General features: G+C 47.9%; 1 protein-coding gene across 5 annotated transcripts in view; it reads right to left on the bottom strand.

Annotated features, from left to right (window-relative positions):
* Window positions 1–26,496, bottom strand: part of TTC39B (tetratricopeptide repeat domain 39B) — a 906,668-nt gene that overhangs the window by 53,038 nt on the left and 827,134 nt on the right. For all 5 annotated transcript variants that reach the window (XM_069626054.1, XM_069626053.1, XM_069626052.1 and 2 more), the window contains one exon: window positions 14,522–14,642. In XM_069626054.1, coding sequence (XP_069482155.1) covers window positions 14,522–14,642 — 121 coding nt within the window. The remainder of the gene's footprint in view (window positions 1–14,521; window positions 14,643–26,496) is intronic.

Raw genomic sequence — 26,496 nt, 5'->3', positions numbered from 1 at the left:
GCCATGTAAATACACTGCATTGCTATTTGTACAAATATCATATTGATATTGTAAATATTGTATTCCTTGTTAATATTGTATTATTGTAACTAACATATGTCTGTAACAAGCACCACAATGCCCCCGGGCTGACGTGCGCTCTACAAATCTGAATAAATAAATAAATAAATAAAAATAAGGAGCAGGTGATTTGGTTATATTCTCCAAATCACCCCGCATCAGGTTTGGCTCCAAAGGTAAGTGTCATTTTTGCACTGCCTGCCGTCAGTCCCTGCCATGTTATATTGACGGTAATGCATGCACCATTAATTCCCTTCCTGCTCAGTGGGCTGGTTCCAAGGGAGCTGGACTTCGTTTTTCAGATGGCCCGCTATTTAGGGGTAACTTCTGGACCCATATGCAGGCAACCTTACACTTGTTGTGTTGGGATGTGGCTGCATGTCTGGTAGACCCCCCCCCCCCTCACCATAAATTATTACACCACAACATTTGGTCAAGTGTTGGCAATAAAAAGGCTGTAGGTTTTTATTGTTACAGATATGGTTATGGAACATAAACAATATTTGCATAACAGTAATAATCTATTACTTTTGGTCACCGGGTCCTGAGGGTACCCCCTCAGGCCCGTGCCGCCTTCTTTGTCCCACGACTTGTTGTGGTCACCATACGGTGTCCTGGTTTTCCTTCTGTTGTTGTTCTCCCTTTTTCTAGGGTGGGAGGGTTTGCGGAAAAGAAAAAGAGAGACGCTGAGTACACAGCAAACTCTCTGGCTGTTTGGGTCCCCATGCAGGGTCCACAAACAAACTTGTATCTTTCTGAGCTGAAGCAGCTCCTTATATAGGACCCAGGGCTGCCCTTGGGTCTTTGTAGTGTATCTGTGGGGGCTAGCAGCCGACTGTTCTTCCCCTGCCTGACTAACCTTGCTTCCCCAAGGTGCTTAGCACCTATATGTTGTTGTTGAAGGGTGAGGTGTTTTTTTTTTACACCTCACCCTTCATGCACTTGGCAGGGTGGAGAATGCGTGTCCGCATGCAGTTGGGGGAGAGAGGGGAGCTTTGCCCTGGGGGATGGTGCTGCCCCTCTCTTGGGCCTGCTGCCATGGGGCAGCAGTTACCCGGCCTTGATTGGGGATACCTGGCAGCGTTACCCATAACTGCAGGAACCATATGTAGGCAACCTTACATTTGTTGTGTTGGGATGTGGGTGTATGTCTGGTAGACCCCCTTCCTCACCATAAATTATTAGACCACAACATTTGGTCAAGTGTTGGCAATAAAAAGGCTGTAGGTTTTTATTGTTGCAGATATGGTTATGGAACAAACAATATTTGCATAACAGTAATAATATATTCCTTTTGGGCACCGGGTCCTGAGGTTACCCCCCCAGGCCCGTGCCGCCACACTCAGGTGGGTTATCGTCTGCCTGTTTTCCCCCAAAAGTTTGGTTATTTGCAGCCTTTGGTAGCTAAAATACTGGTGATTTCTCTATAAAATTGTTCCATGCTGTGCCCCGATAGGTGGGTGCCGTCCTTGTGGAACAGATTGGGGTCACCCAGTGTTATGGCCGGGTGTTTTATAAAGCCCAACCCTCTTGCTATACAGAATTTTTCCAGCCCTCTGTTCAACTTTCTCCTAGAGTTATCGACTCATTTGTAACAGGTGGCCCCATGCCATAGGAGAATTGCCTAGCATTTATGTGCTGGACTACCCCAGGGCAGGACAAAGACTGATATGTTTGGGATATTTCTTCTCTGTGAAAGATAGTGAGCTAAAGACTCTGGGTAAGTCTCTCGCAACCAGGACTAATGTCTGGCAGAGGGACTCCCAGGACCCCCCTTATTAATTTGCCTTCTCAATCTTATGTCTTATGCTAGCCAGCCCTTCCCTTTGTGGCCGGTTTTTACCTCTCTGACCTTATCCGCATATGCCCATAGTTTTATACCATTCCCCCGGAAATGTTTCCATAAAAATTGTTGCTAAAATGGCTAATGATTTTGACCAATTGTCCCAGTTCTAATCTACTTGGGCGTTCCTGGCTATGGCCTAGTCCTCCATCTTTTCGGGATATCTGAAAGAATCTTTACCTTTGCGCTGTGCCTCAATAAGTGAGAATATTTCAATTAATTATTTTGCCCAAATGGCTTCCTTGATTGTTAAATCGATGTTCCAAGCCAGGGATTTTTTGTACCTGTTAAGTATTTCTGTTTCAAAGGATTTCAATTTTAACTCCAACTGTGCACTGCTAAATATCATATCATCTGTGGTGGCGTTGCTGCAAGTATCCATCAGGCCTGTGCTGTTAGGGGAGGGCGTAGCCCATGCCTTTAAAGGCCCTGTTGTTTCTCCCCGTGTTGGCACGGTTGCTGGTGCCAGGGGGTAATTATTGTGGGTTTTAGGGGTATGCTCTGGTCTGGTGCCATTTCTGGCTCATTGGGAGCCAGTTGCTTGTCCCTGATTTCCAAAATCATCTGTTACATCTCCTTCATATTTTCAAACAATGACAGTTTTTTGTTTTTGTTACCTTTGTCCGGGGTGTCTTGTGCTTTGCTTTTCTTTATTGGGGTGGGGGTGGGGTGCGGCTGTCTTCCTCCCTGGTTGCTGGTGTCACCACTTCCTTCGGTAAACCGTATAAATGCTCTCTGACCCATTCCCAACCATAATGTTCAGCTGCCTCAATTGCCGCCTGTAGGTGTGATGATTTTGGTTTACTCTGCCCTTTCCTGGGTTGCTGTGGCTTTCTTTTGGGGGCCATAGTTCCCTCTGTTCAGAATAAACACATTATTTGTTACCCAAAAGTACTCTTTAGGTGTGTCCTGTTTGTCGTGGGTTGCAGAACATCAAAAATTGCTTCAAATTGCTACCTGACCCTTTGTGACGGGTGGTAAGAAAAATTCTCAATCTTTGTTGTTAACCGTGTTGGACAACTGCTGTGCGAGGACTAAAAATCGTTTTTTTGTCTGTGACCAGTGCGTTTTAGCAGGTAACATGGTAGTTTCCTTAATACTGTGGTGAAACTCTTAAGCCGTGCATATCTGTCCCGATTTCGTTAGCCCGTTAAAACTAACAAGCCGTTTGTGCAGGGGAATGTTTCTAATTAATAGCATGATTCATGCTTCTTGTGCTAAAAATTCCCCTTTTCTTACCCGTGTCTTCCTATAAAACACAAGACTGTTCGTAATGACACAAAAACGCTTCCCTCAGTGTTTCCCTGCTGAAACCCGAAACGCTATGAACTGTGTTCGTTTTTTGCCAAAAAGCAAGGTGGAGACTGCGTGTCTCCTTGCAGTTGGGGGAGAGAGGGGAGCTGTGCCCTGGGGGATGGTGCTGCCCCTCTCTTGAGCCTGCTGCCATGGGGCAGCAGTTACCCGGCCTCGCTTGGGGATACCCGGCAGCGTTACCCAGAACTGATGTTCTCCCTAAGCTGTTGACTTGTGCTCTAACACAATTGCAGGAAGCGTCTTGGTGTTGTGGCATAAGCTCACCTGCTGAAGCACAGTCATGGGCAACGGTTCATGGCCTTGTAACACTGTCTGCACACACATGATAGAAGTCCAGATATAAGTTGGATACAGTGAAGGAAGACTTTGAGTCGAAGATTTTGGACGGGCGTTTTGGGGCTCTGCCACCGCTGTTTTCGCACCTTTCATGCTCAAACATGCCAGAGAGAGGAACAACTTGAAGCAGCACTATGCTTCCTGATTGATTTCATAGCAGATGCATTCTTCACACTTATGCGTGTGTTCCTTGCTGTTCTGCAGTCTCCTGCTTTTCCCTTCTAGGTTTTCTTTCCTTTGGAATTTGATTTTATTGATTGCGATTCTTACAGTTTGGGGACTCCTTGTTGTTGTTCCTTTCACCTGTGAATCCTGCATTTCCTTCGGTCTTCAGGTCCGGTTTAGACCTCCTGCAGCCATCTACGCTCATTCAGCGGTCCTTCCTTGTAAGAGCCTAGAGGAAAAGGCCACCCCAGTCTTCAGGTCTCTAACATCCACCCACTCAGATGCATAATTGCGTGCGATAGCAGTACAATCTGAACAACGCAGCAAAAGCATTTGCATTAACATTTTTCAATCCATCTTGTGAATCCTGACAATTTTGCGTGCGTGTTCGCACTTTGTACGTGTAAAATCGCCTTGTGAATACAACGAAGTTTGGAGGAGGGCATGTGAAAGGCAGCCATAAGAGTGAACGTGCATAATTAGGTTAGAATACATCCCAGTGTCACAAATAGTTACTTGAAATCTGTTGAGAATAGAACGCAAAAAATGCAAAAAATGACCTTGCCTGTCCAGAAAATGGCATAGCTTTGAAATGTTCTTCACAAAAGGGTAAATATCCTCACCGCTGGGAACTAGAGAATATCTAGAAAACAGCCCGGAGGAAATGTTCCCAGCAGGTATCATTTATGACCGGTTTGGCTTATTTACTAAACTGGGCTAATGCCTCAGATGTGACAGTATTGACTATTGGAAATAATGAATACATCCTTCATATAACCAAAAGGTATTACAACAAAAAAATGTATTCATACATATATAGAAACATATCATCTGAAAAAAGCATTGGCTGCCAATGTGTTGAAATTGATTCAACACATATACAGAAACAGAAATATATCAAACACAATTCATAAAACCTATAAGGGAAGTAGATGAGCCTTAGGGGGCTTCACTCGTCCCCCTTTTGTCATACAAATAAATCCTTTCAACTAAATGAGGGAAGGACAGTGACCTGCCTGCCCTACAGCTATACTTTGGGGTAGGAGGGTAGAAGGAAGGTACTTGGGGTCTACATTAAACATAGTGCCTCTATAAAGCATCTTCAGCTACTGACATACATGTTTATCATTTTAGATGCAACATAAACACAATCTTGGTAATTTAGTTCAACGGTAGTAATGCATGGAGCACATTCTCTGAACGTTTCGGCGGTCTTAATGATTCTCTGCCTTCATCAGGACCAAAGAGAACACGATCCTGGTCGTTAAAAGAAACCGAAATAAGAATAGCCCAAGCAACTAAGCTGAAGGTTAAAAAAGAAAAACATCCTTGCAATACCATCACCCGACACGTTCAACGTAACGTGGACACACCAAATTTAAAGATGTGCACCTCATCTATTCTCGACAGTTCCCCACAACATCACCTAATAGGTAATCACCCTGGAGCTTATTTACTGAAACCAGCCCTTAAAGGTGTACAAAACAAATGAGAATAGAAAAGTAAAGGTTAAAGAGGTGCAGCCACCATAGCAAATCAATACATAGATCAGAACACATGCTCACCAGAGGTAACCCAGCGAGTGGTCCTGGATGTGTTTTGAAGTAACAGGCATTGCAAAGGAAACGTGCTAAAAAAAGAACAGAAGGCCTAGAAAGGGTAGAACAATTCAAAACCTGTTGGAATGGGGGAAAGGGTAAATTAATCACTGCTGACCTTCAAAGAGGTTCCCCAGCCTAGCTAAGCGCACTACCTATACGTACCATGAAGTGGATAATAGGAGAATGTTGTCCTCAATATGGGTGCAGTGTGCCGCTAACACCATATGGGCGAAATGATAATCCGTCCATATAAGGAGGCATTAAAAGAGAGGAGCCAAAACATTAATGCTTAGCTATCCATCTGTCTAATCATAGATACTGATGGGGACATAATGGCATACATCCCGGCAGAAAATGCATATCGCCCATCCAGGTGCTGGATGTGCTTTCAGGAGCAGATGTTATCCCACATGTGCCAGTCACAGTGCGGCTGGCTATAATAGCCCCACCGACTAACCGCCTAAAGCAAAATGGGCCACCTAGAGGTATAGAAGACAGTGTTAATTAGCTTTAACTTCATCTGGCCTCTCTGTGCCTGGCATAGAGGCAGAAACGCATATTGCGAGTGAAATGGGGATCCCAGATCAAAATAAACAAAAGGTTTCCATGCGATAATCGATCCTGTTGCCAAAGACAATGACTATAATGGAGTAAACACAAATAAAGAAACATATGGTTATACAGAGCCTAAGCAGTGCGGGCTAATTCTAGCCAGCAAACATTGTGAAAACCCTGACCGTATTGGGAGCAAAGTGTTTATCAATTTACCCATAGTTACTGCCTAAGAAATCATTCGGCGTCAGTCCCAGGAGTGACAAGCTGTCATGAAGCACAGCCTAAACGGACCCGTGAGCAGCTGTAACCGCACTGATGAGCAGTGCAAACACAGTCCGGGGTAAAGCCAGCAAAGTGCCTTGCCTGGAAGGTAAATGCTGAGCGCCATCTTCGAATAGAAAGAAACAGGCACTGCACACACAACTATCGTGGGGCTGACATTGGGCACACGGCCAGCCTCACAGGTGCTGGAGGACCCAGCACACTGTGGGGTTTGTCGGGGTCACCCGGACTTACAGGTTGTTACAGGGAAGGATCCTGATAGGCCATGGGGATATGGCCTGGATGCAGGGGGCACCTGTCTGATCCGGGGGAGTGGCAGACCAGCAGGGACCTGCAGAACCGTGATCACACGGTGTGGGCCTGCAGGACCGTGGCCACACGGTGCGGGCCTGCAGGCCCAAAATGAGAGACAGACACAGGACTTCCATTGTTGGAGTCTGCAGCTGTTCCCCGGCATGTGGTGGCAGAAGCTCCCTTTAATAACTTGGTGTCATAGTCATGACATCTCTTAAAGGGGCGATGCATGCATGGGAGGGACACACCACACTCCTCCTTTTTCATAACTAACAAAGACAAATGTTACTGAAATATAAGCTGATTCCCCCAGTTACAGAACAACAATACAATACAACAATGATGCATACATAGGGATTCAGGTAGTTGCAGACGTATAACACACATCGAATATGGGGTTGGCAAACAGCTGGTGGCAAGTTGGCAGTTGGACCACATTTTACAAGGCCCTTTATTAACCTGGAGTAAGTGGAACTTCAACCACTGAATGATGCTATCGTTAGCTGCTGGCACCATTTAGAGGATGCCTACAAACTACGGGAGCACAGCTTTGCATCCATTTTACTGAGACCACTTTAAGCATGTAATTGTCATGCAGGCTCACAGCATCTAAACACGTTTACTGAGTCTTCTTCGAGCACTTGCAGGACTGCAGGAGACCAGTTGGCTTTGCCTCAGTGTCCGTTCAGAATAGTCACTACCACGGGTCAAGGTCCGTTGATGGCACAGTTCACAGGCCGGCAAAGTCACCCCAGGGAGCACCAGGGCCACATTGGCTTAGTCCCTTGATGTTGGGGCAGGCAGCGAGATGTGGGTAGCAGGGCGTTTAGGCCACGCAACTTTCAGGATCTCCAGGCGGGAATGCTGGTCTTTCTTTCTTTCTATGGGGGATGCATGCAAGACTTTCCTTTCTCCTTTTCCGGCAGGGGCTGTTGGCCTGGGACAAGGGGAGGGTGCACAAGCACTCTCACCGAGCTGCACCCCCCATGTGCCTTACTGTCCCAGGCATGTGCTGGGTCTCCTTGCTGCGGAGGTGCTGGTTCAGTTCTTCCTTTCCTTTCCCTTCCCCCCCCCCCCAACCACGCTCCCCCAGGCAGGTCTTGCAGTCATTTTTGTGACCTGGCTGCCCGATCACTCTCTCAGGGTGGGAGCCGCATCCATGTGAGTGACTGTTTTCCGTCAAGCACTAGGCAGTATCTGAAGGGCTCCCCTGCCCTAAGATATATAGGCAGATGTAGACTGCAGTTTTGGTTGATAGGCAGTCCTTATACCAGAGTCCTTGCTTGTTTGAGATGCAGAGTGTGGACTGTTGCCTGTACTATCAGGGGCATGGGTGTCCGTGCTGCAGGTGGTGTCCTACACTGTGTTGCAAGTACTGGGGCGCTTTACTGTTGTGTATGCTGCTGAAACCAGTACAGAGCACCTTGACCGAAAACCACTATTTTTGTTCCATTTGCTCCGTTATCGGTCAGGGGATGTCTGACGACCCGACAGCCATCTGCTTGCATGGACCTCGCTTTGCATGTGGTGTCGGAAGTCTTGAACCTCTGTGGGCATGTGCCAGTCACTGATGTTATGGGGGCCGTTGAGAGCAGTGCTTAGAGGCAGCAGCAGGGAAACCGCTATGGGGTTTGCACAACATGGTAGAGGGTGTGGCAGGCTTTCATTCCCCCAGCGGCAAATATTCATATAATTATAGCGGCTGGGATTGACCTCTTCATTTTCACTAGCTCTGCTCACAGGAGCAATGCACACTCACCGCCTGTCGGCCCGGGATTTGCAGGAGGCCCTCTACCTCGTGCTCTGACATGGAGCGCCTTACTTTTTTTCTTCTGAGGCACAGGATCTCATTTGTGCAGGGGGACCTCTTTTCCACATCCCCAACCATGGAGCGCATTTGTTTTCACCAGCTCCGACGTGGAGCATAATGCATTTCACTGCCACTTGGCCCAAGATTTCCCTAGGGCCATCTGCACTTTCCTCCAGTGGGGCCGGCACAAGCACTTTATTGCTTTCACCGCTGTCGGCCCTGGATCTTTAAGGGAACCTTTCAAGCTCTGACACAGAGCACATCCACTTTCAATGCCAGGCGGCCCGGGATCACTGTGGGGGCCATACGCTTTTGCTTTCATAGCGCCGACATGGGGCGCTACATCTTTTCACCACAGGGCAGCTTGGGATCTATTATGGGTAGCAGAGTCTTTTGTTTCTACTGACTCCGACAGCGGATTATTGTACCAACTTTGCCGCGACATGGAGCTGCTGCAATGCTTCACCACCGGCAGCCTGGGTACGTCTATCAGGGCTGCTGGCGCACAAGAGTGCAGGCTGATCACTGACATCACCGGGCGGGAGGTATTTAGCAATTGCGGTCGGCTGCCCTCTTTAGTATTGCAGGAGACCATCACGGCTGCCGCAGAGGTCGCTCTTCTTTGTCCGACGGGGGACACCTCACTTTCACCACCAGGTGGGCGCATTTTCTCCCTCAGCAGGAGCAGGCAGACAAATACCATTGATGACAACTGCGGCCCGATCCTCACCCTGGCCACACAAGCACCCTCCTCACAGAGGGCCGCGAGCAGGGAGGATTTGCCAGCAGGGCACTGGGCATGGCATCCACTCCTACTTTTTCACGCCCGTGGATGCCGCTTCCTACTCTTCTCCTCCACAGGCAACTGACCACACCACAGGTGGTGTTCTCCTCGTCGCCATGATTGTGGGGCCGGCAGTGGGCACGCGGCCGGCCTCACAGGTGCTGGAGGGGGGGCCCAGCACCTGCTGGGTTTGCCAGGGTCACCAGGATTTACAGGCGGCTGCAGAGGCAGGAGCCTGCTAGGCCATGGGTATAGGACCTGGGTGCCGGGGCACCCACGATGCCGGTGAGCATCCGAGATGGAGGGTAGCCCAAGGGCACCTGGCTGATCCGGGAGGGTGGGGGGTGGCCAGACTGGCAGGGACCTGCAGGACTGTGATCACACAGTGTGGTCCTGCAGGCCAGGGCTGCAGGACCATGGTCACATGGTGTAGGCATGCAGCCTCATAATCAGAGACGGGCAGGACTTCCGTTGCTGGAGTCTGCAGCCGTTCTCCGGCACGTGCGGGCAGAAGCTCCGTTAATTAGGTTGGTGACATGACAAAGTCATGGAACCTCTTAAAGGGGCAATACGCACATGGGATGGACACACCACAACAACGAACATCTAAATAGATGTCTGTGCTTCCCCTGGAGTATATTGTAAAATGACTCGGGAGGGAAATAAATTACACTGGACTAAGAAATGAGGAGCCAAATATAAACGCCAGCCGCTGTATTGCAGTTACGTCTTCATTTCAAAGGTTGTATATTTTAAATATGCACACATGAGGAAGTCAGTGCCTCGTCTGGGAGATCAATGCAGAGCGCCATATTGGAATAGTGAGAGACAGGCGCTGGACATACAGCAAATATCTAAATAGATGTCGGTGCTTCCCTTGGAGCATATTAAAAATGACGCAAGAGGGAAGTAACTTACCCTAGACTCGATAATAAGGAGCCAAATATAAACGCCAGCCGCTGCGTTGCAGTTACGTCTAAATAATTAAAGTTGTGCATTTTAAATATGCACACATGAGAAAGTAATATGACCAATGTAAAAAAGGTAATGGCTCAGAGATGTACTGGCCTATAAAACAACTAATCTGGAATTAAAGAAATGCCCATAAAGTCAATATGTCAAGTGACATTTAGGCCAACTAACCAATGTGTAGGCAGTGTCTCATTCAGCCCATGGTCCAGAGTGTCTAATCAATGGATCCATGGATCCACTCTAGGAGAGGTAGAGTTTGTGACACATTGGGGGCATTTTTAGAAGTGTCCAGGATCCACCAAAGCAAATCATCCACAGAGTGTCCTGTGTAGTGTGCCACTAGTGGGGCTGTTGCATTCTTACAATGGATGTGCAGCCTATGTTCTGTTATCCATATGTGTACCGGCCTGGTGGTCTAACCGGCAAATCTTAGCCCACACACACATTTTACACAGCGTTTGGAAATGTACAATTGGTGTGGTTTCTAATGTGCCATATCTTGTCACCTATGTCAAATGACTTGAGCCTTTTACAGAACTTACATACTGAACAGTTACCGCAAAGGAAATGGCCCATCAAGGGTCTAAGGTCCCGAGTTATGCCTGCCGCCCTGGTCTCCTGGGATTTGGAATGGACCAGATGGTCCCTTAGGTTCTTTTGGCGCTTAAGGGCAAACAATGGTGTGGGTTCATTAGAGATGTTAAGTTGAACCAATGGCCTGAATTTTGTTATGAGCTTTTTAATTGCAACGGTGTGTGTGCTATAATTATTGGCTCAAACTAACTTGGCTAATGACCGTTCCACCTTGTGGTTAAATAGCATTTCACGTGAGGTAAATCTAGCTCTCCTCAATGAATGCAAGACCAATTACTTGGGATACACACTCACTCTTATCTTAGTCTTTCTGCCAAATATTTGTGATGAATTTGATAATCCGATACCAAGGTGCAGTTCTGCCGGAGCCGCAAGAACTGCCCATACGGCAGGTTGTCCTTTTGATTTCTCGGGTGGGAACTGGAGAAATGTAGGAGGGTGTTCCGGTCTGTCTCTTTCTTATATAGAGAGCACACCAGAGTGTCCTGGTGGTTTCTGATCATAAGATCTAAAAAAAAAATATATCTTCCCTCTACTAGTGTTCATGGTGAAGGCAATATTCAGATGGCACAGGTTGATCCTAGTTAAACATTAGGCTAGGCGTTCTGATGTTCCTGTCCAAATGAAGATAATATCAATGTATCGATGTGAAAGGGAAATTCTAGGGACATGGGGGTTAGTGTCGGATAGTACATAATGTTCTTCATAAACTGCAATAAACAAGATCGCAAAAATGGGTGCAAAGGCAGCGCATATAGTCGCTCCCTGTGTTTGCATGTATAACTGATCCAGAAATGTAAAATAATTCTTCTGGAGAACAATAGAGAGAAGTTCAAGAATGAACTCATTGGGGACCCATTTTTGTATGTTTTCCCTTACCAAGAATTCCTGCACGCTCTGAATTCCCTCCTCCTGAGGGATGCTTGTGTATAGCGCCCACTTATTAGCCCAGTCTAGCAAATAAGCCAAATGGGCCATACATGATCCCTGTTGGGAAATTTTCCTTCGGGTTCTGTTAAAGCTTTGAAATGTGTCACAAACTGAAAAACCTGTGTATTAGGAAGGGCACCCTCCACAAAAGGGGTCCAAGTTGGTTGCTTTCAACCACAGTGAAGGGCATAACAGCTGACTTGATTACTGTGATGAACTTGCACTGCTCTATTGAATGGCTGAGCTACAGTTTGAGTGCGCTTAAGCTAACTGTGCTATGCCATAAGCCTAACCCACAACTGATTGAAAACCAGGTGTAACTAAATTTATAGAGATCTCCACAAGTGACACACATTGCAGCTGTTGAAATGCAGAGCTTTGTTGCGATTCCCTGTACATCGAGAATAATGGGACACGCCTAGTTTCATTCTCATTATATGAAGATGATTATCTGAAATTTCACTGGCTGAGATTGAGTCATCCTAACAGGGTCTGAAGATCCAAAAATACTCCCCTTGAAGAACAGCCATACTTAATTGGGACAGAAACATGGTGTTACCAATATACGTACTGCAGCCAAGATGTTTTAAGATGTGCAAAGCCCTGTTGGAATAAGACTACCCACTGCAGTAGATCCGAATCAGGAGATGGACAGGGTGGTATCTTGGTTGACTTGTTGTAATTAAAATCAAAATTATTATTAATATGATGGTATTTATTGAGCGTGGACCTAGCTTCCAGAAACAACAGAGCGCTTTCCAATGGTAGGGGGGCGAACCAAGTGAGAGAAGCAGAGAAGAAGGGAGAAGGGAGCTAAGAGGGGAGGGTGGGCAATTGGACGCAAGGGATCTACAAGCAACCAGTGAAGAAACCGTCAGGAGCATATCACAGAGTCTTAGGTAGGGTGGGGAGTGGCCTAAACTATCCCTCAGATTTAGATTATTTATCATATGCTACATAGAAAGATGATCGAAGAGGTGCTGCTCAGGATGTCGTACAAAAACAAGAAGTCCTGTGTCCAGAATCGTAGGCTAACCTTAGTTTTGTCCCTACCACTACAGAACAAAGTCATCATCACCCATGCCTTCGCTACCAAGAACATTCTGCGTGTTCTGTTCACCTGAGCAGTTCCTGGTAATTAACCAGCCTTAGGGTCTTGTTCCTCTTGCCCCACCTTGTGGTCTTAATTCTCTAATTCTCTCACTACACCTTGAGGTCTCACTTCTCTCGCCCCACCTTGGGATCAGGTTTTCCAAACCACGTCTGGGCGACTTGCTGGGCCTTGCCACCCTGCTCCCAGTTCCCCGGAGCCACAGGCTACCTCTGGTCTCAAGGCAGTGCTCCATGGGAGAGTCAGTGGCTTCCAATGATGCAGCACTCTTCCTCTGTGTTCTGGGTCGTGTAGAGTTTGCTCTCTCTTCCCACTGGCTTCTGATATGGGATTGGGCATCAGCTCCTCGACATACCAGTGCTCTGCTTCTCTGGGGATTTTCACTGCTCGACCCTCCTGGGACGGATGCTTCCGGTTTGTGTCCTGGTGGGGTGGAGGGGGGCAGGGTGTGAGAGTTCTGCGGGTTCGGCAAAGATCGTGTTCGACACACTGGCGTACACTCCCTCTTTCCTGTTAGACATCCCAGGGGGTTATCACTGGCTCTCTGCTGCTCCGCAGGCTCCTCTTCCCCGCATCTTCCAATCTAATTGGCTATTTAGCTTTCCCAATGTCAGAGGTGGGACTATCCACTTTTCTATCATCTCAGTGAGGACTATGAATACAGAGGGTCAGGAACCATACAGGACATTTGCACACAAAGTCTCAATTTATGATTCAGTTTAAGTTCCATATAGCCAACAAAGATAATTAGGATCATGAGATAAGGGAGGATAAGTCATATCCCTTTCTAGGGACCTGAAAGGCCTCTAAAAGGGTGGAGGGTGTCACCTTCAGTAGGATTCAGCTTGCCCTGTCCTCTAGGAGGTGTAAAGCTTAGCGTGCTCCTCCTTGCGGAGAGGGGATGATCGTCTGGGTTTGCCACACAAAATATATACAATGTCGTATTACTGGGGTTCCATTACATATCATAGGGGTTATGAAGAAGCCTTCTTGTGAATCTTATTTTAGGACACATACACAACTTAAGTATCTGATTAACTTGGGGCAAAGGGAGAAAAATGTAGTAATGTGTGAAACTATGTTTCTAATGCTGATGCACTCTTTTGATACAACAAAAATATGTTTAATATAGCAGAAGGAAGTGTTTTTTGGAAATAAACATGTACTGTGTTGTGGGCCATCTACTTAACCAGCCAAATCCGCTGTTCCTGTTGAATATGCTGGGCTTGATCAGATATCTGAACGCTTGCAGCTCTGGTGCCCCGGACAGAGTATTCACATTGACTACTTGAAATCAACCTGGGCACACTATGGCTCTATACATATAACAGTGACACCAGACAATTCAAGCATGTTTAGGAGGAAGCAGAAAATATTTGCGGTGGAGAAAAACTGGCTTCTTTAAGCTCTGCTGCAAGGTTACCAGTCATTTGGTCGAAAACCAAATGGTCGAATGACCATTTGATCGAAGTAAAATGGTCGGAAAAAAAAGGTTGAATTTTTATTTTTTTTATTTTTTATTTTATGGGGGCAGGGGGTTCCCCCCAACCCCTCTTTTTCTTTATTAAAAATATTTTTTAAGCAACCAAAACTTAAAAATATATATAAATAAATAAAAAAATTCGACCTTTTTTTTCGACCATTTTGATTCTATCAAATGGTCATTCGACCATTTATTTTCCACCATTAGACCGGACACCTGCTGCAATCTAGCACAGGCTTTCAGGCATTGCCGCCATGCAAAGGTTGCCCCCCAGAACCTCTCTTTTAACTGTTCTTACTTTGATTTAGAAGTGGCGAATTATTCAAATGGGTTGAAATGTAATGCTGTTACAGAAAGGATAAGGGCCAAGAAACCCATCCTACATACCAGGGCTGGAAGAACCAGCTTCACAGGGTTAGCAGCAGAGTAGCGCCTGGACTTCCGGATAGCAAACTTTTCTGTTGGAATAGATTTTCCTGCAATTTTCTGTTTCAAGCCTTCTACTTGCCTGTGTGAAACAAATTAATCTATGATCAACAAAATGCCATGTTCAACTAAAATGCATCTGTCAAAATCAAAACAGAACAGTGAATATTTGCGTTAAGAAAACAGCAATACGCCACTCCCTTCTATGGAAGGAGCACCACGCCATTGGTCATCCTTTGGATAGGTCACGTTTGGTAGCACTATGTTCCTGTTATACTCATTCAAGAGACCTTCACACCACTTCATATGGATTTTCACAAACCAGTGTGCTGTAGGCTCCATCATATTCCAGCCTTTGTTGGCGACAGATGGATTCATCATTCAAGTTGTTTAAACAGTAGGCCAAGGGGCTGTGCATTCACGGCTCACTTCTTGGGGGGCCTGGTGCCATTTCCCTTTCCTTCTCCGATTGTATTCACCGGTACCGTAATGAGGTGTGTTGCCTGGATAGCAAAATCGTGGTAAAGCCGACACGAGGGAGGCTATACATTTCCATTAGCATAGGCCCTTGGGTCTACAGGAGAAGAGTATAAATGTTACCTCTAAATAAATACATTTTCGATCCTCATCCCCAGCTTCTATTCCCCATTTATTGCCCATTTGGGTTTAATAGCTGAGACATGTGAGATTCGATATAGCAGGTGATGGTGGAGCTGGGGGCTTGCTGTCCTGGTGCAGGTTTACCTGAGGTATGGGCACAACATCTTGTTGGGAACAGTGAACAATTCTATAGTGTGAGGTTTTGCTGCCTGACTGAAACAATGCATGAAAGAAAACAGGCAGCAGTAACTCCAGCTTGATCTGGAAATCAGAAATGACACTTGAAAGAAAGAATGGATAGTTAGGTTTACAAGAAGGTAGTCTTTTACGTAAATATATATATATAACTGAAATATGTGTGTCATGGGGAGGTTTGGACAAGATTGGTAAAATATTAGATAGCGTATTGAAATGGTCCACAAATTGGAGATCTACACAAACATAACCAAAATTTCAGGGTGAGAGGTCACACCATTCCAACATTTTAACAAACATAACAGTCACTAGCAATGCATTTTTTTAACTGAATGTATTTTAATGACATCTGGATAAAATTGGTGGGGTTAGAGCACCCAGGGGTATTTGAAAAAACAATACAAATAGGTATGATCCAGTGGAAAAAACTGGATCTCAATGGAAATAACAACAAAAAACTGCTACTATTGGACAATTATTTCAATTGTGCAGTTACAAAATGAACATAAACCCAATTTCATGGACATATAAACAAAGAGCACAAAAACAATGCTTGAACTGTGCATTGTTCAGATGGTATTATCGTCGACACAACAGTGTTTCGGCCTAGAAGAGCTGTAAGGTGCAGCTTTGTGGGCAGGCTTTCATCAGGACGTGTGATGGAATGAATGGTAGTCCCGGGATCTCTATCGAGGACTTATCCCATGCAAGGGTAAGCGAGAACATCCATCATGTGTATAGATATCTGGACGGCATTGAATGCGCCGTTGAGGAAACAAGTGTGTACCTCAGGCGGGAAGAGGTGTCATCTATGCTGGTGATGATGGAGACACCCACTGTGGATGGTAGCTGCTAACCCAGATTGTCCGAAAGTGACAATACTTCCGTGACTTGAAGTGTTCGTCTGGGCTGTGCGGCGCGGCGTCTCTGGACGTGAAAAGCTGCCAAGAAAGTGAACACCCTGGAATTTTGGTTTTGTTTATCTAAGTATACCCACCTGGGTTTTTCAGGGCTTTGCCAGGTGCCCTAATATTTAATCTAGATCTGCACAAACATCCATGACAATTACTTAAAAGCTCGACTGGATAAAACAAACTCTACTATGCTATCGGTGACAATTAATGTGAAATCACTTTTGAAATTAAAGAGGGAGTTAAAGGCACATGACTATCAGCCGGACCTCTGTACATGTTTTCTCATTGGCTATAGGCCAATTAAAAACAATTATTGGCAATGCTAACAGTTTTAGGTAGGAATGGGAAATGCATTTGCAAGGCACTGCAGTAGTTGTATTAACTGTCTATCAATGGTCGCAGCTGCAAAATGGTGCGAGTATCTGAGCATATAATGGCAGTGCCTGGCAAATGCCTAACACTTATACACTGGCCAAAACTGCTGGCTTTGCCAATGCTGGTTTTCAATTGGACGTAAGTGAAGAACACACAAATTGATTATAAAGTGGCTGGAGGAAGACCTGGTTAAGACATGTTTACTACATCAGTGGCGCTTTTACAGCTCCAATTAAGTCATTAACTCTAGAATGCTGATTTCATAAAACACTGGCAGGCTCTATGAGCACAAAGGTTGATGGTAAGGCTTGATCCCAGGAGGATGCATTTTGGGCAGGGAAGGGCAGAAAGTGGATGGGAATGGCCATAGTGATTAACATGGCCATGGGCAGCCAATGTGTGGTTAAATAACCAAACATGTACAAGCTTTGTGTCCCTCCAAATGCCATTTCTCTCACTTAGCTGTACTCTAATGCAACACTTTTGGCACACATAATAGCCAAAACTAACATATGAGCAATTAGTTGTATATTGATTCTGGTTGTCTCAAGTACCTTCAAGTTCGATGACAGCTCTTTGAGAGCTTAATTTTTGAACGAAGGACTAGCAGTCCTGTTTCTGGTTATTCATCGGAGGCTCGAGTACTATTTTTTAGTAGACGAGAGTTCAGAAATTAGTAGCAGGCAGTTTTTTCTTAGAACACATTTCTGTATTTCTTTGCAGCGCCAATGTTATGTTATGTTAATTGGCATTTGTATAGCACCCTTCACCATTGGTATGATCTCAACGCGCTGTAGGTTGAAACCCCTCAGGGACCGGAGTCAAGGTCAGTGGAGATAGAGCAGTAAGGAGTCGGGTGTGCGCTCTGTATGTGTGCAGCTAGACCGAATCTTTCGTGATGGATAGCTGCATTCTAATGCTGAAGAAGTGTGGAGGGTATCTGAGGATTGAAAAGGCATAGGGCGTTTTTCCGTTTTCCCTGATTTGGGGAACGCACTCACTATACACCACTGCCCATTTAGGAGTACACTGTTGGCACATGTGGGTTGCAATTCTTTTATTGAAAAAATGTTATAGTTACAAATGATGTAATAATTGAAGATTCTATTGGGGAACTCAGGGGATTCCATTAGAGGGATGCACGACTGAGCACGATGAGCGTCTGCCTGCTCAATCCACAGTACACTGCTGTGATAGCCTGGGACAGAGAGACGATGCAGCACATTCAAAATATTCCTTCAGCTGTTGGGCAGAAATGCAGTCTTCCTTGTAAAGGTACAACATAGGTGTGTTTGTTCAACAGCACCACCCTTCCATGTCCTACTCTGATAGAAGCTATTGATATCTTAAGAGTTCACGTGCTGGTAAATCTAATGTTATTGGGAACAGTGGGCTGGGAGGATGCCTCAGGGGCAACAAGGTTGTCGTTGAAGCATCACAGGTTTGAATCCCGGTCCCAAGCTTTGAGACTGGTCTCCGGTATTACGCAGGGTATAAAAGATTAATTAATTAGGAAGGTAAATGCCTTAGAGGGGCCACCAAAACGTAGCTGTGAGGAACCCTGAATATAATATGCGTGCAGCTCTTTCAGCAATTAATTAATGTTATGAAATCGCAGAGGAGAGCGATAATCTGCATCTCTCATGGTCAGAGCTTTGTCAAATAGATTAGATAAAAAAAATAGGTCACCAGCCACAGGCCCCACTGGAGCAACAGAGCAGCCACCTGCCTTGTAAATTCAAATAGGTATCCATTTCTTTGTGTGGTGCACAAAATGACAAAGATTAACAAAGGAGTGTGGGAAGGGTGCACTCATGACGTTAAGTGACTAACCAAGAAGTCCAGGCTGAACAGGCCGCTCAGAAAGAGGCTATAGCTGAATATCACTTGCAGAGTTCGACCATTTGGCGATATGCATGAACCATGAGAATGGGGGGGTCGGAGAGAAAGTCATCCAAGGCCACATTCACTTTGAAATTATTTATCAACTGGTGGCTCTGCTGTCTTGTTGACCCCCTTATCTGGTTTCATGCAAACGTTGGCCTTAATGGAAGGGGAGTAGCGAAGCGCAGAGAAATTCGGTATTGTTGCACAACAACCAGACACCACTGGCTGTTACCACACACCACCAGTCAACCATCATGAGAGGACTTTGCGTAGAACTTGGGGAATTTTATCTCCGGAATACTTCAATATTTCATAGCTTAGGCTAAATGTTACCAATAGTGAAATAAGCCATGACATGGAAAAAACATCCATTTCAAATGTGTATTTTCGAAGTCTGGAAGTTTAGGCATATAGCCAGAGAAAAGGAAAAATGCTTCCCCCAGAGTGGAAGGAATATCTGGAGTATAGTGATCAGCTGTCGAAGCACCACCACGAAACTAGCCCTAGTTTTTCCTGGCCAGTCAACAGCAGCTCGCTCAGGCAGGTGTTGCCACCACACCAGTTACTAAAAGCATCGAGGAGGTGCAGGAGGCATGCACGTGAACAGATCAGAGGCAACCAAGATTGAAGCCGATTTGCACATACCCAGCGTCCTCTTTTAAAAGGGCTGCTTGGTTTCTCAAGAGGGCAAACAGTTCATATCCTCCTCAGGAAAATAGCCCAAACTTGACATGCCCTGCTCCAAAAGAGTAAAACAGATATACTGATTAGATTTTTTTTTTTATTATTCGCAGGTGGTTTCATTACTGTGCACAGACACACACGTAAGCAGGACATGAAACTATGCCACAACATCAGAAATAAAGAACCCTACTTTACACATTTCTCTAATCAGATCGAAGGTGTATTCACTGCTCATCCTGTTTTATTTACATTCACGCTGCAAGGAATATACTTACTGTGTTGCATTGGCCTTGGGCGTTTATGTTGCCCTTCTGCTTGCTTAACATATCTATGATATGATATGATATGATAGGTTATTTATAACGCGCTTAATACCCAGAGGTTTCTAAGCGCGGACCCGGGGATCGAACCTGTGGTGGTACGTGTCGTCTTGCTTCCAAGGCAAGCAGGTTGCCCCTGGGCTATCCTCCCGAGACAGGAGGAACCTCTTCTTTTTTTTGCTCCATCTGATACCATTTGCCATAACGGTATAATTGTCAAGAGAACCTCTTGTGGTAATACAAATAAAACAGCCAGTGTGAATGGTAATCTAGGATATTGAGGAAAAGTATCACCTAGCAAGTGAGTACAGAAAAGAAAGAGGGTTGAGCTAAAAATCTGCAGACTTAGAAGGGGCCCTAAAAAACGTCACGAAAAGTGATGTGACAGCTTCAGAGACCATGGAAGTAGAACGTGGTTATGAGCGAGTAGGTTTTGGGGTAACCACAGAAAAAGCAACTGAAAGGGTAAAACAAATGTCAATTATAAGTTACTCACCGTAGTGACTAACGTACTCTTAGTCCATAGTCCCCTTTCCTCCATACTGTATGGGCGTCCCTTCCAAGGGACGGGAGACGGAACCTTTTTTACCAGAAAAAACCTTTTTCCCCTTTAAATATAGAGGCGCGCAGGTGTGCGGCCTAGGTAGCATGTGCTGCCCTGACTCCGCCCTCCGGCGCCACACCTCAGTCCCCATTGACGCATCGTCAATCGATTTAACATTGCCTAATGACACCAGTATTATTAGGGGGGAGGTTGGTGGGACTTATGGAGGAAAGGGGGACTATGGACTAAGAGTACGTTAGTCACTACGGTGAGTAACTTAAATTACTCTTACGTCCCAACCCCTTTCCTCCATACTGTATGGGCGATTACAACTGATTGTAGCCCCAGGGTCGAGAGGAGACCCTCCTTAAGCAAATTAGGTTCCTGAGAACCGCCTGTCCGAAAGCCGCATCAGATCTCGAGCCGGCATCCAAACAGTAATGCTTGCAGAAAGCTGAGGGAGAGGCCCAAGTGGCCGCCCTGCTTATGACTTGCCAAGGGACATGGCGCTGGAATGCGATGGCCGTTGCCTTGGCCCTGATGGCGTGGGCATGCATGTTGGCCGGGAGTGGCTTGTGCTGGCCCTCAAACCCTTCCTTGATGGCAGAGACCATCCAGCGGGATATGGAGGCCTTAGAGGCCAGATAGCCTGGCCTTGAGCCTCCGAAAGTGACAAACAGGGCGTCAGACTTGCGGAAGCCCTTGGTCCTGTCCCAAGTAGAATTTTAGGGCACACCTGACATCCAGGCAGTGCAGCACTCTGTGCTTCGTCCTTGGGATCGGGAAAGAACATAGGAAGGACTATTTCTTCGTTCAAGTGAAATGCAGATGGAACCTCGGGCAGAAATGCCGGGTGCGTCCGCAGGACTACCTTGTCCTTGTGAAAGGTGGTATATGGTTCAGAGGCGACCAGCGCCTGGATCTCACTGACTCTGCAAGCCGAGGTAAGACCGATTAGTAAGGCCGTCTTGATGGTGACCAGCCTAATGTCCACGGATGCCATTGGCTCGAATGGTTTGTGCGCCAGGGCACCCAACACTATGTTAAGGTCCCACACAGGGTGCAGTCTCTTGACGGGCGGGCAGAGCCTAGCAAGACCAGTCAGATGTTTCTTGACAATGTGGTTCGAGGAGGAAAAAATGCCTTCCTCCGAGTTCCTGTAAGTCCCAATGGCTGCAAGGTATGTATGGCAGGTGTCCACCTGTATGCCCGATTGAGCGAGGTGTGCCGAAAAGGAAAGCGCATCGTCCAAATTGCAGGCCAAGGGGTCAATTCCCTTGGAGTCTGCCCAGTGGCAGAACGTGGTCCATTTGCTTTTGTACTGGGCCCTGGTGTCTTTGCTCCTGGTGCCCTGCATGATCTCCAGATTGGCCTGTGAGAGGCTAAGGTGCCGAAGCGTTACCTGCTCAGGTACCACGCTGTCAGGGCTAGTTTCCCCAGCACGGGGTGGATGATTCTGCCCCCCTGCTGTGCCAGAAGATGTGCTGGGCCTGTCGGGAGGTGTATAGGGGGCACCTCTGAGAGGCTGAGGAGCTCCGAAAACCATGGCCTTGCCGGCCACCATGGAGCAATCAGAATGATGAGGAGTCGGTGAGACAAATTACCCTGTGGATCAGGGGAGTGGGCGGAAAGGCATAGGCCTTCATGCCGGTCCACTGGAGGTGAAATGCGTCGCCCAGGGAGCCGGGGCCCTGGCCCTACCAGGATGCGAACTGGGGACACTTCTTGTTGTACCAGGTGGCCAAGAGATCCACTTGGGGGTAACCCCACCTGTTGAAGATCTCCTGAATAACAAGGTTGTTTAGCTGCCACTCGTAAATGTCCGCTTCCAGCCTGCTGAGCCTGTCTGCCTCCAGGTTGGATTCCCCCGGGAGGTGGACTGCCGAGAGGTAAATGTCGTTTTCCAGGGCCCATTCCCACATGCTGATCGCCAGTCTGCCAGAGGAGGGGATCTGGTGCCTCTCTGCTTGTTGACGTAGTACATGCTGGTCAAGTTGTCTGTCTGGATGAGGACAGCCTTGCCCTTGAGAAGTGGTAGGAATGCTCTGAGCGCTATCCAGATGGCGTTCAGCTCCAACCAATTGATGTGGTATTCCTGCTCCTGTCGAGTCCAGGTGCCGTGGACCGAGAGATCGTCCAGGGTGGCTTCCCAGCCCTCGAAAGAGGAGTCTGTGGTGATGTTGGCCTGCGAAGAGGGCGGTCGAAAGGGCTTGCCCGTCCGTAGGTTGCAGTCCGTGGACCACCAGGTTAGGTCCGAGTGGAGAGATGGAGGAACGTTGATGATCTCGGATTGCGAGCCCCGCTCCCGATTCCATGAGGCCGCAAAGTGCAGCTGAATCCTTCTCATCCTTAGTCTCGTGTGCAGGACGGCTAACAGGACTGCCGCCAGTAGACCCAGGAGATGTTGTCACCTCTCTGCTGAGGAAGTGGGCGGTGGCCCTCTTGATGGCCGAGATTTTGTCCTCCGACAGGAAAACCCTCCCGAAGCACATGTCCCAAAGAGTCCCAGGAATGTCAGAGTCTGCGTAGGCTGCAGCTGTGACTTCTTGAGGTTGAGCGAGAAGCCCAGATTGTGCAGTGTGTTCATAAGGGCATGGGAAGAGTGGCGAACCGCTTCCGGTGATGTAGCCCTGACGAGCCAGTCGTCGAGGTATGGGTACATGTGGAGGCCCTGCGCTCTGAGAAGGGCCGCCACAGCGTTCATGAGTCTGGTAAAGACCCTGGGGGCCGAGTTGAGACCAAATGGCAGGACATTGTATTGGAAATGGTAGCCCATGATCCTGAACCATAGGGAAGAACGATGGGGCTGCCAAATCGGGACGTGTAGGTACACGTCCTTCAGGTCCAGGGAGCACATCCAGTCTCCCTTGTCCAATGTCTCCGCTATAAAAGTTTGCGTAACCATCTTGAATTTTTAAAGAGGTAGGGAGAGGTTGAGGGTGGAAAGGTCCAGCATAACTCTCAGGCCTGCCTGGTTCTTCTTCTGAAAGGCAAAAATCCTGGAGTAGAAGCCAAAGCCTTGCTGGGAGGCTGGGACTTCCTCCACTGCATGGCTCTCTACGAGCGACCGGCTCTCCGCCAAAAGAGTTGCTGTCCCAACCTGTGGGAGAGGAGGGAGGAGAGGCTGGGATAGGAGGCCGGTACCCCGTGGATACCACAGAGGGGATCCAGGGCTCCACGAAATTCTGGCAACAGAATTGTGCATGGAGAGCAACCCTAACCCCCCACCGGAGACATGTGGACCCAAAGGGGCGCGTCATGCCTTCTTTCCCTCGAAGGCTGACGCTGAGGAGGGGGACTGGAAAAAGCCCTTACTCCACCCCCCTTTTTGTTGTTTGCGCCGGTTCTTAGACGGCGAGCGGTCCGGCTGCCTGGATCTGCATTCCTGGAAGCCACGGAACCCTCCATACGTACGACCCTTTTCCAAGCGCTGCTGAGATTGGGTGTACGATTTGTGCGTGGTCTTTGTAAGAATGGATAAAGACTTCGCTGTTTGTGAGCTGTTCTTTTTGTCCAGCTCTTTGTCCGTAGAGGAGTGGAAGAGGTCCCCCCGTCGAACGGTAGATCTAGAATGCACAACAGGATATCCGGGTTGAATTTCATTGCCCGGAGCCAGGCTGTTCTCCTCATGTCCGTGCTAATGCAGATGGCAGGACCTGAGGTATCGATATGAGCCATTGTGGATTAAATGAGGTAATGCGCCACGAGCTTGGCTTCCACTAGCCCCGCCTTAAAGCGTGATTGGCACTGGGTGGGGAGTTCCGGGAGGAAGTCCGCAATTTCCCGCCATAACCGTTGGTAGGCGGCAGCCAGCATGGCATCTGCATTAGCCTGGCGCAGGTGCAAGGAGGTGCAGGAGTAGATCGTCTTGCCGTACGCCTCCAAGATCTTCTCCTTGCCTAGCAGCACCGCAGAGGAGGAGGCAGAGGACAATTGAGGCTCCATCTGCCTGTACTTGGCGTCCAGGCGTCTGTTGACCTGCTGGACCGAGTGGTGATTGAGCCAACCCTTCTTGGCCAGGGAGACTACATCGGTTTGCAGTGGAATCTCCGTGTTGGCAGAGGGGTGTTTTGTGAGGACTTCAGCCAGAACCACCTCTGCCGGAAGTTCGACCTCGGGTTAGGGGAGGCCCAGGTACTCCGCCAGGCCAGCAAGACGTTCATGGAAGGCCCTGGCTGAGGATGGCGTGTCCGGATCCTCCTCCTCATCTGTATCCTGCAGAGCTGGAGGATCTAGTGGAGGAGGAGGTGTAGATGGTGACGGAGGCTGGGGTACAGGGACCGCAGCCGGAGGCTGAGGAGGTGGCGGAGCTGGCTGTGGAGCCGGAGGAGGCGGCTGAACCGGGGCCTGGGGGCCCGATGGAGGCATCTGTGGTGCCGTTAGCATGGCGGGGAGGACTTCCCTGACTGCGTCTTTGATGATAATCCCCATCTGAGGAGACCTCATGAGGCCGAACAACTTCTCAAAGAGCACCTCCTCACTGGCCAAAGAGGTGGCAGCGGGTACCGACAGGGTAGCGGGGGGCTGCTGGAGCCACTGCGTACCCTGTACATATGGACGCAAAGGAAAGTTGCCCTGCGCAAATGAAGGGTAGACTGTAGGCCACGTACCTGGTTGAGGCCAGTCCCACCTTGACACTCGTTCTTCACCAAATTCATGGAATGGCATCAGACGGGTGCCTCTTTCTGGCACGGTGGCTATTTTGTCAAGCTGCCCGCCACGTACCTGCAACGTGTTGCTCGGCCCGGCCTCGTCCAAGACTCTTGCGTGTGGATCACAAGGCCTACCCTGCTCCTCGGGCCTCGGCCAGGTAGGTGTAACACCCTCGACCCGGGGGTCGGTAGAGCTGCGTTTAGGCGCCCCCCTTAGATGTATTGCTGGTATTAGGGCATAGCCCCTCAGACGTACTGACGGTGCTAGGGTGTAGATCATCGGCCATTGTGTCGATAAAAGGGCATAGCCCCTCGGGTGTAGACCCGGTACCAGAACCTTCCGGTCCCTCAACACTGCGCCCGGGAGGATCCGAGGACCCCCTCGACGCGAAGGCCGGTAGCTGTAGCAGCCTCGGTGCACGTGCCGGTAGAAGGACCTGGCCGGTCCCTCCCGCGCGAGAGTCCCTGGGAAGGAGTCTCCCTTGCGGGGTGCGCTGGAAAATATCGGCCCTACCTTGGGCCTGGTTCGATGCATCTCGAAGTTCTTGAGATCCTCTGGAGGCGACCTCTGGAAGAGCTCCCACCACTTGGCTAGTCTGTTCTTCAGCGCCTTCGAGGACAGCGAGTCACACGCCGAACATGATTGCCAACCGTGGTCTGAGCCAAGGCAACGTAGGCAGAGGGCGTGGGGGTCTGAAGTTGGGAAGAGCCCGTTGCAGGATGGACACCTGCTGAACACTGAAGAGGTCAACATGCGCCGGGGAGGAGCGTGACGCCTGAGGACCAAGTACCTGAATGATAGAGAAGACAAAAAAGACAAAGAAGTATCCGCGCATGGAATTACATGGCCGAAACCGTGGAATTGCATGGCCGAAGCCAAACCCAGGAGCGCAGGTGAATTTGCCCCGTTCCCGTCGATGCGGAAAAGGGGACTGAGGTGTGGCATGTGAGGGGGGAGTCAGGGTAGCGCTTGCTCCCTGGGCCACACCCCCACACACATCTAAATTTAAAGGGGAAGAAGGTTTTTTCTGGTGAAAAAGGTTCCGTCTCCCGTCCCTTGGAAGACCTACAAACAAATATAAATATGTGAACTCGGTAATGTGCCTGGTGTTCGAACTCAAAGGCACTGCACTCTGGACGACCTGTCTTTTTTATTATCAAAGGAATGCAGCAGAAACCTTGTACATGATGGTTGTCCATCCACAGCTGAATAGCTGTCGACTCATAATGGATATATCAAGGAAAGGATCAACCCAACCCATGGTTTCTTTAGTATTCAAGCACAGTACCAAATCTTTCTTTTATTTTCATTACTAAGAGCAGTGTACCAAAAGAATGTCAGTAACAACTACTACATCCAGTGGAGAGGCAACACAATGTCAATACAACAACTCAGGTGCTGTGAATTCATACATTGGCAAATTAGCAGAGTATTCAGTATTTGTTCGACTGCTGTGAAAATCTAGAGGCCTACAGAAACTTCAACAAAAAAGAAACCTACTACGGGCAAGTCCAAAATGCCACCTCCCAAAAATATAAGTGCTGGGACAGTACACAACGAAATGTGGCAATACCACATGGATTTAAGACGGGTAGACAACACATACCTCTGCTAAAGGCCAAGTTAGACACTGAGACAATACTGAATGATTTAAATAACAATATTGTACAACGCTAACTAAAACAAAGATCACATGCAATTCTAGAAATTACAGGAAACTGCCCAATGGGAGTAATATCTTTGCTCTACTACAAGAGCACTTAA

Source organism: Ambystoma mexicanum, chromosome 6p (assembly GCF_040938575.1).
Source record: "Ambystoma mexicanum isolate Mex_15411 chromosome 6p, UKY_AmexF1_1, whole genome shotgun sequence".
Taxonomy (NCBI): Eukaryota; Metazoa; Chordata; class Amphibia; order Caudata; family Ambystomatidae; genus Ambystoma; species Ambystoma mexicanum.
The sequence above is the reverse complement of the archived record's forward strand: the minus strand, read 5'-3'. Positions and strand labels throughout refer to the sequence as shown.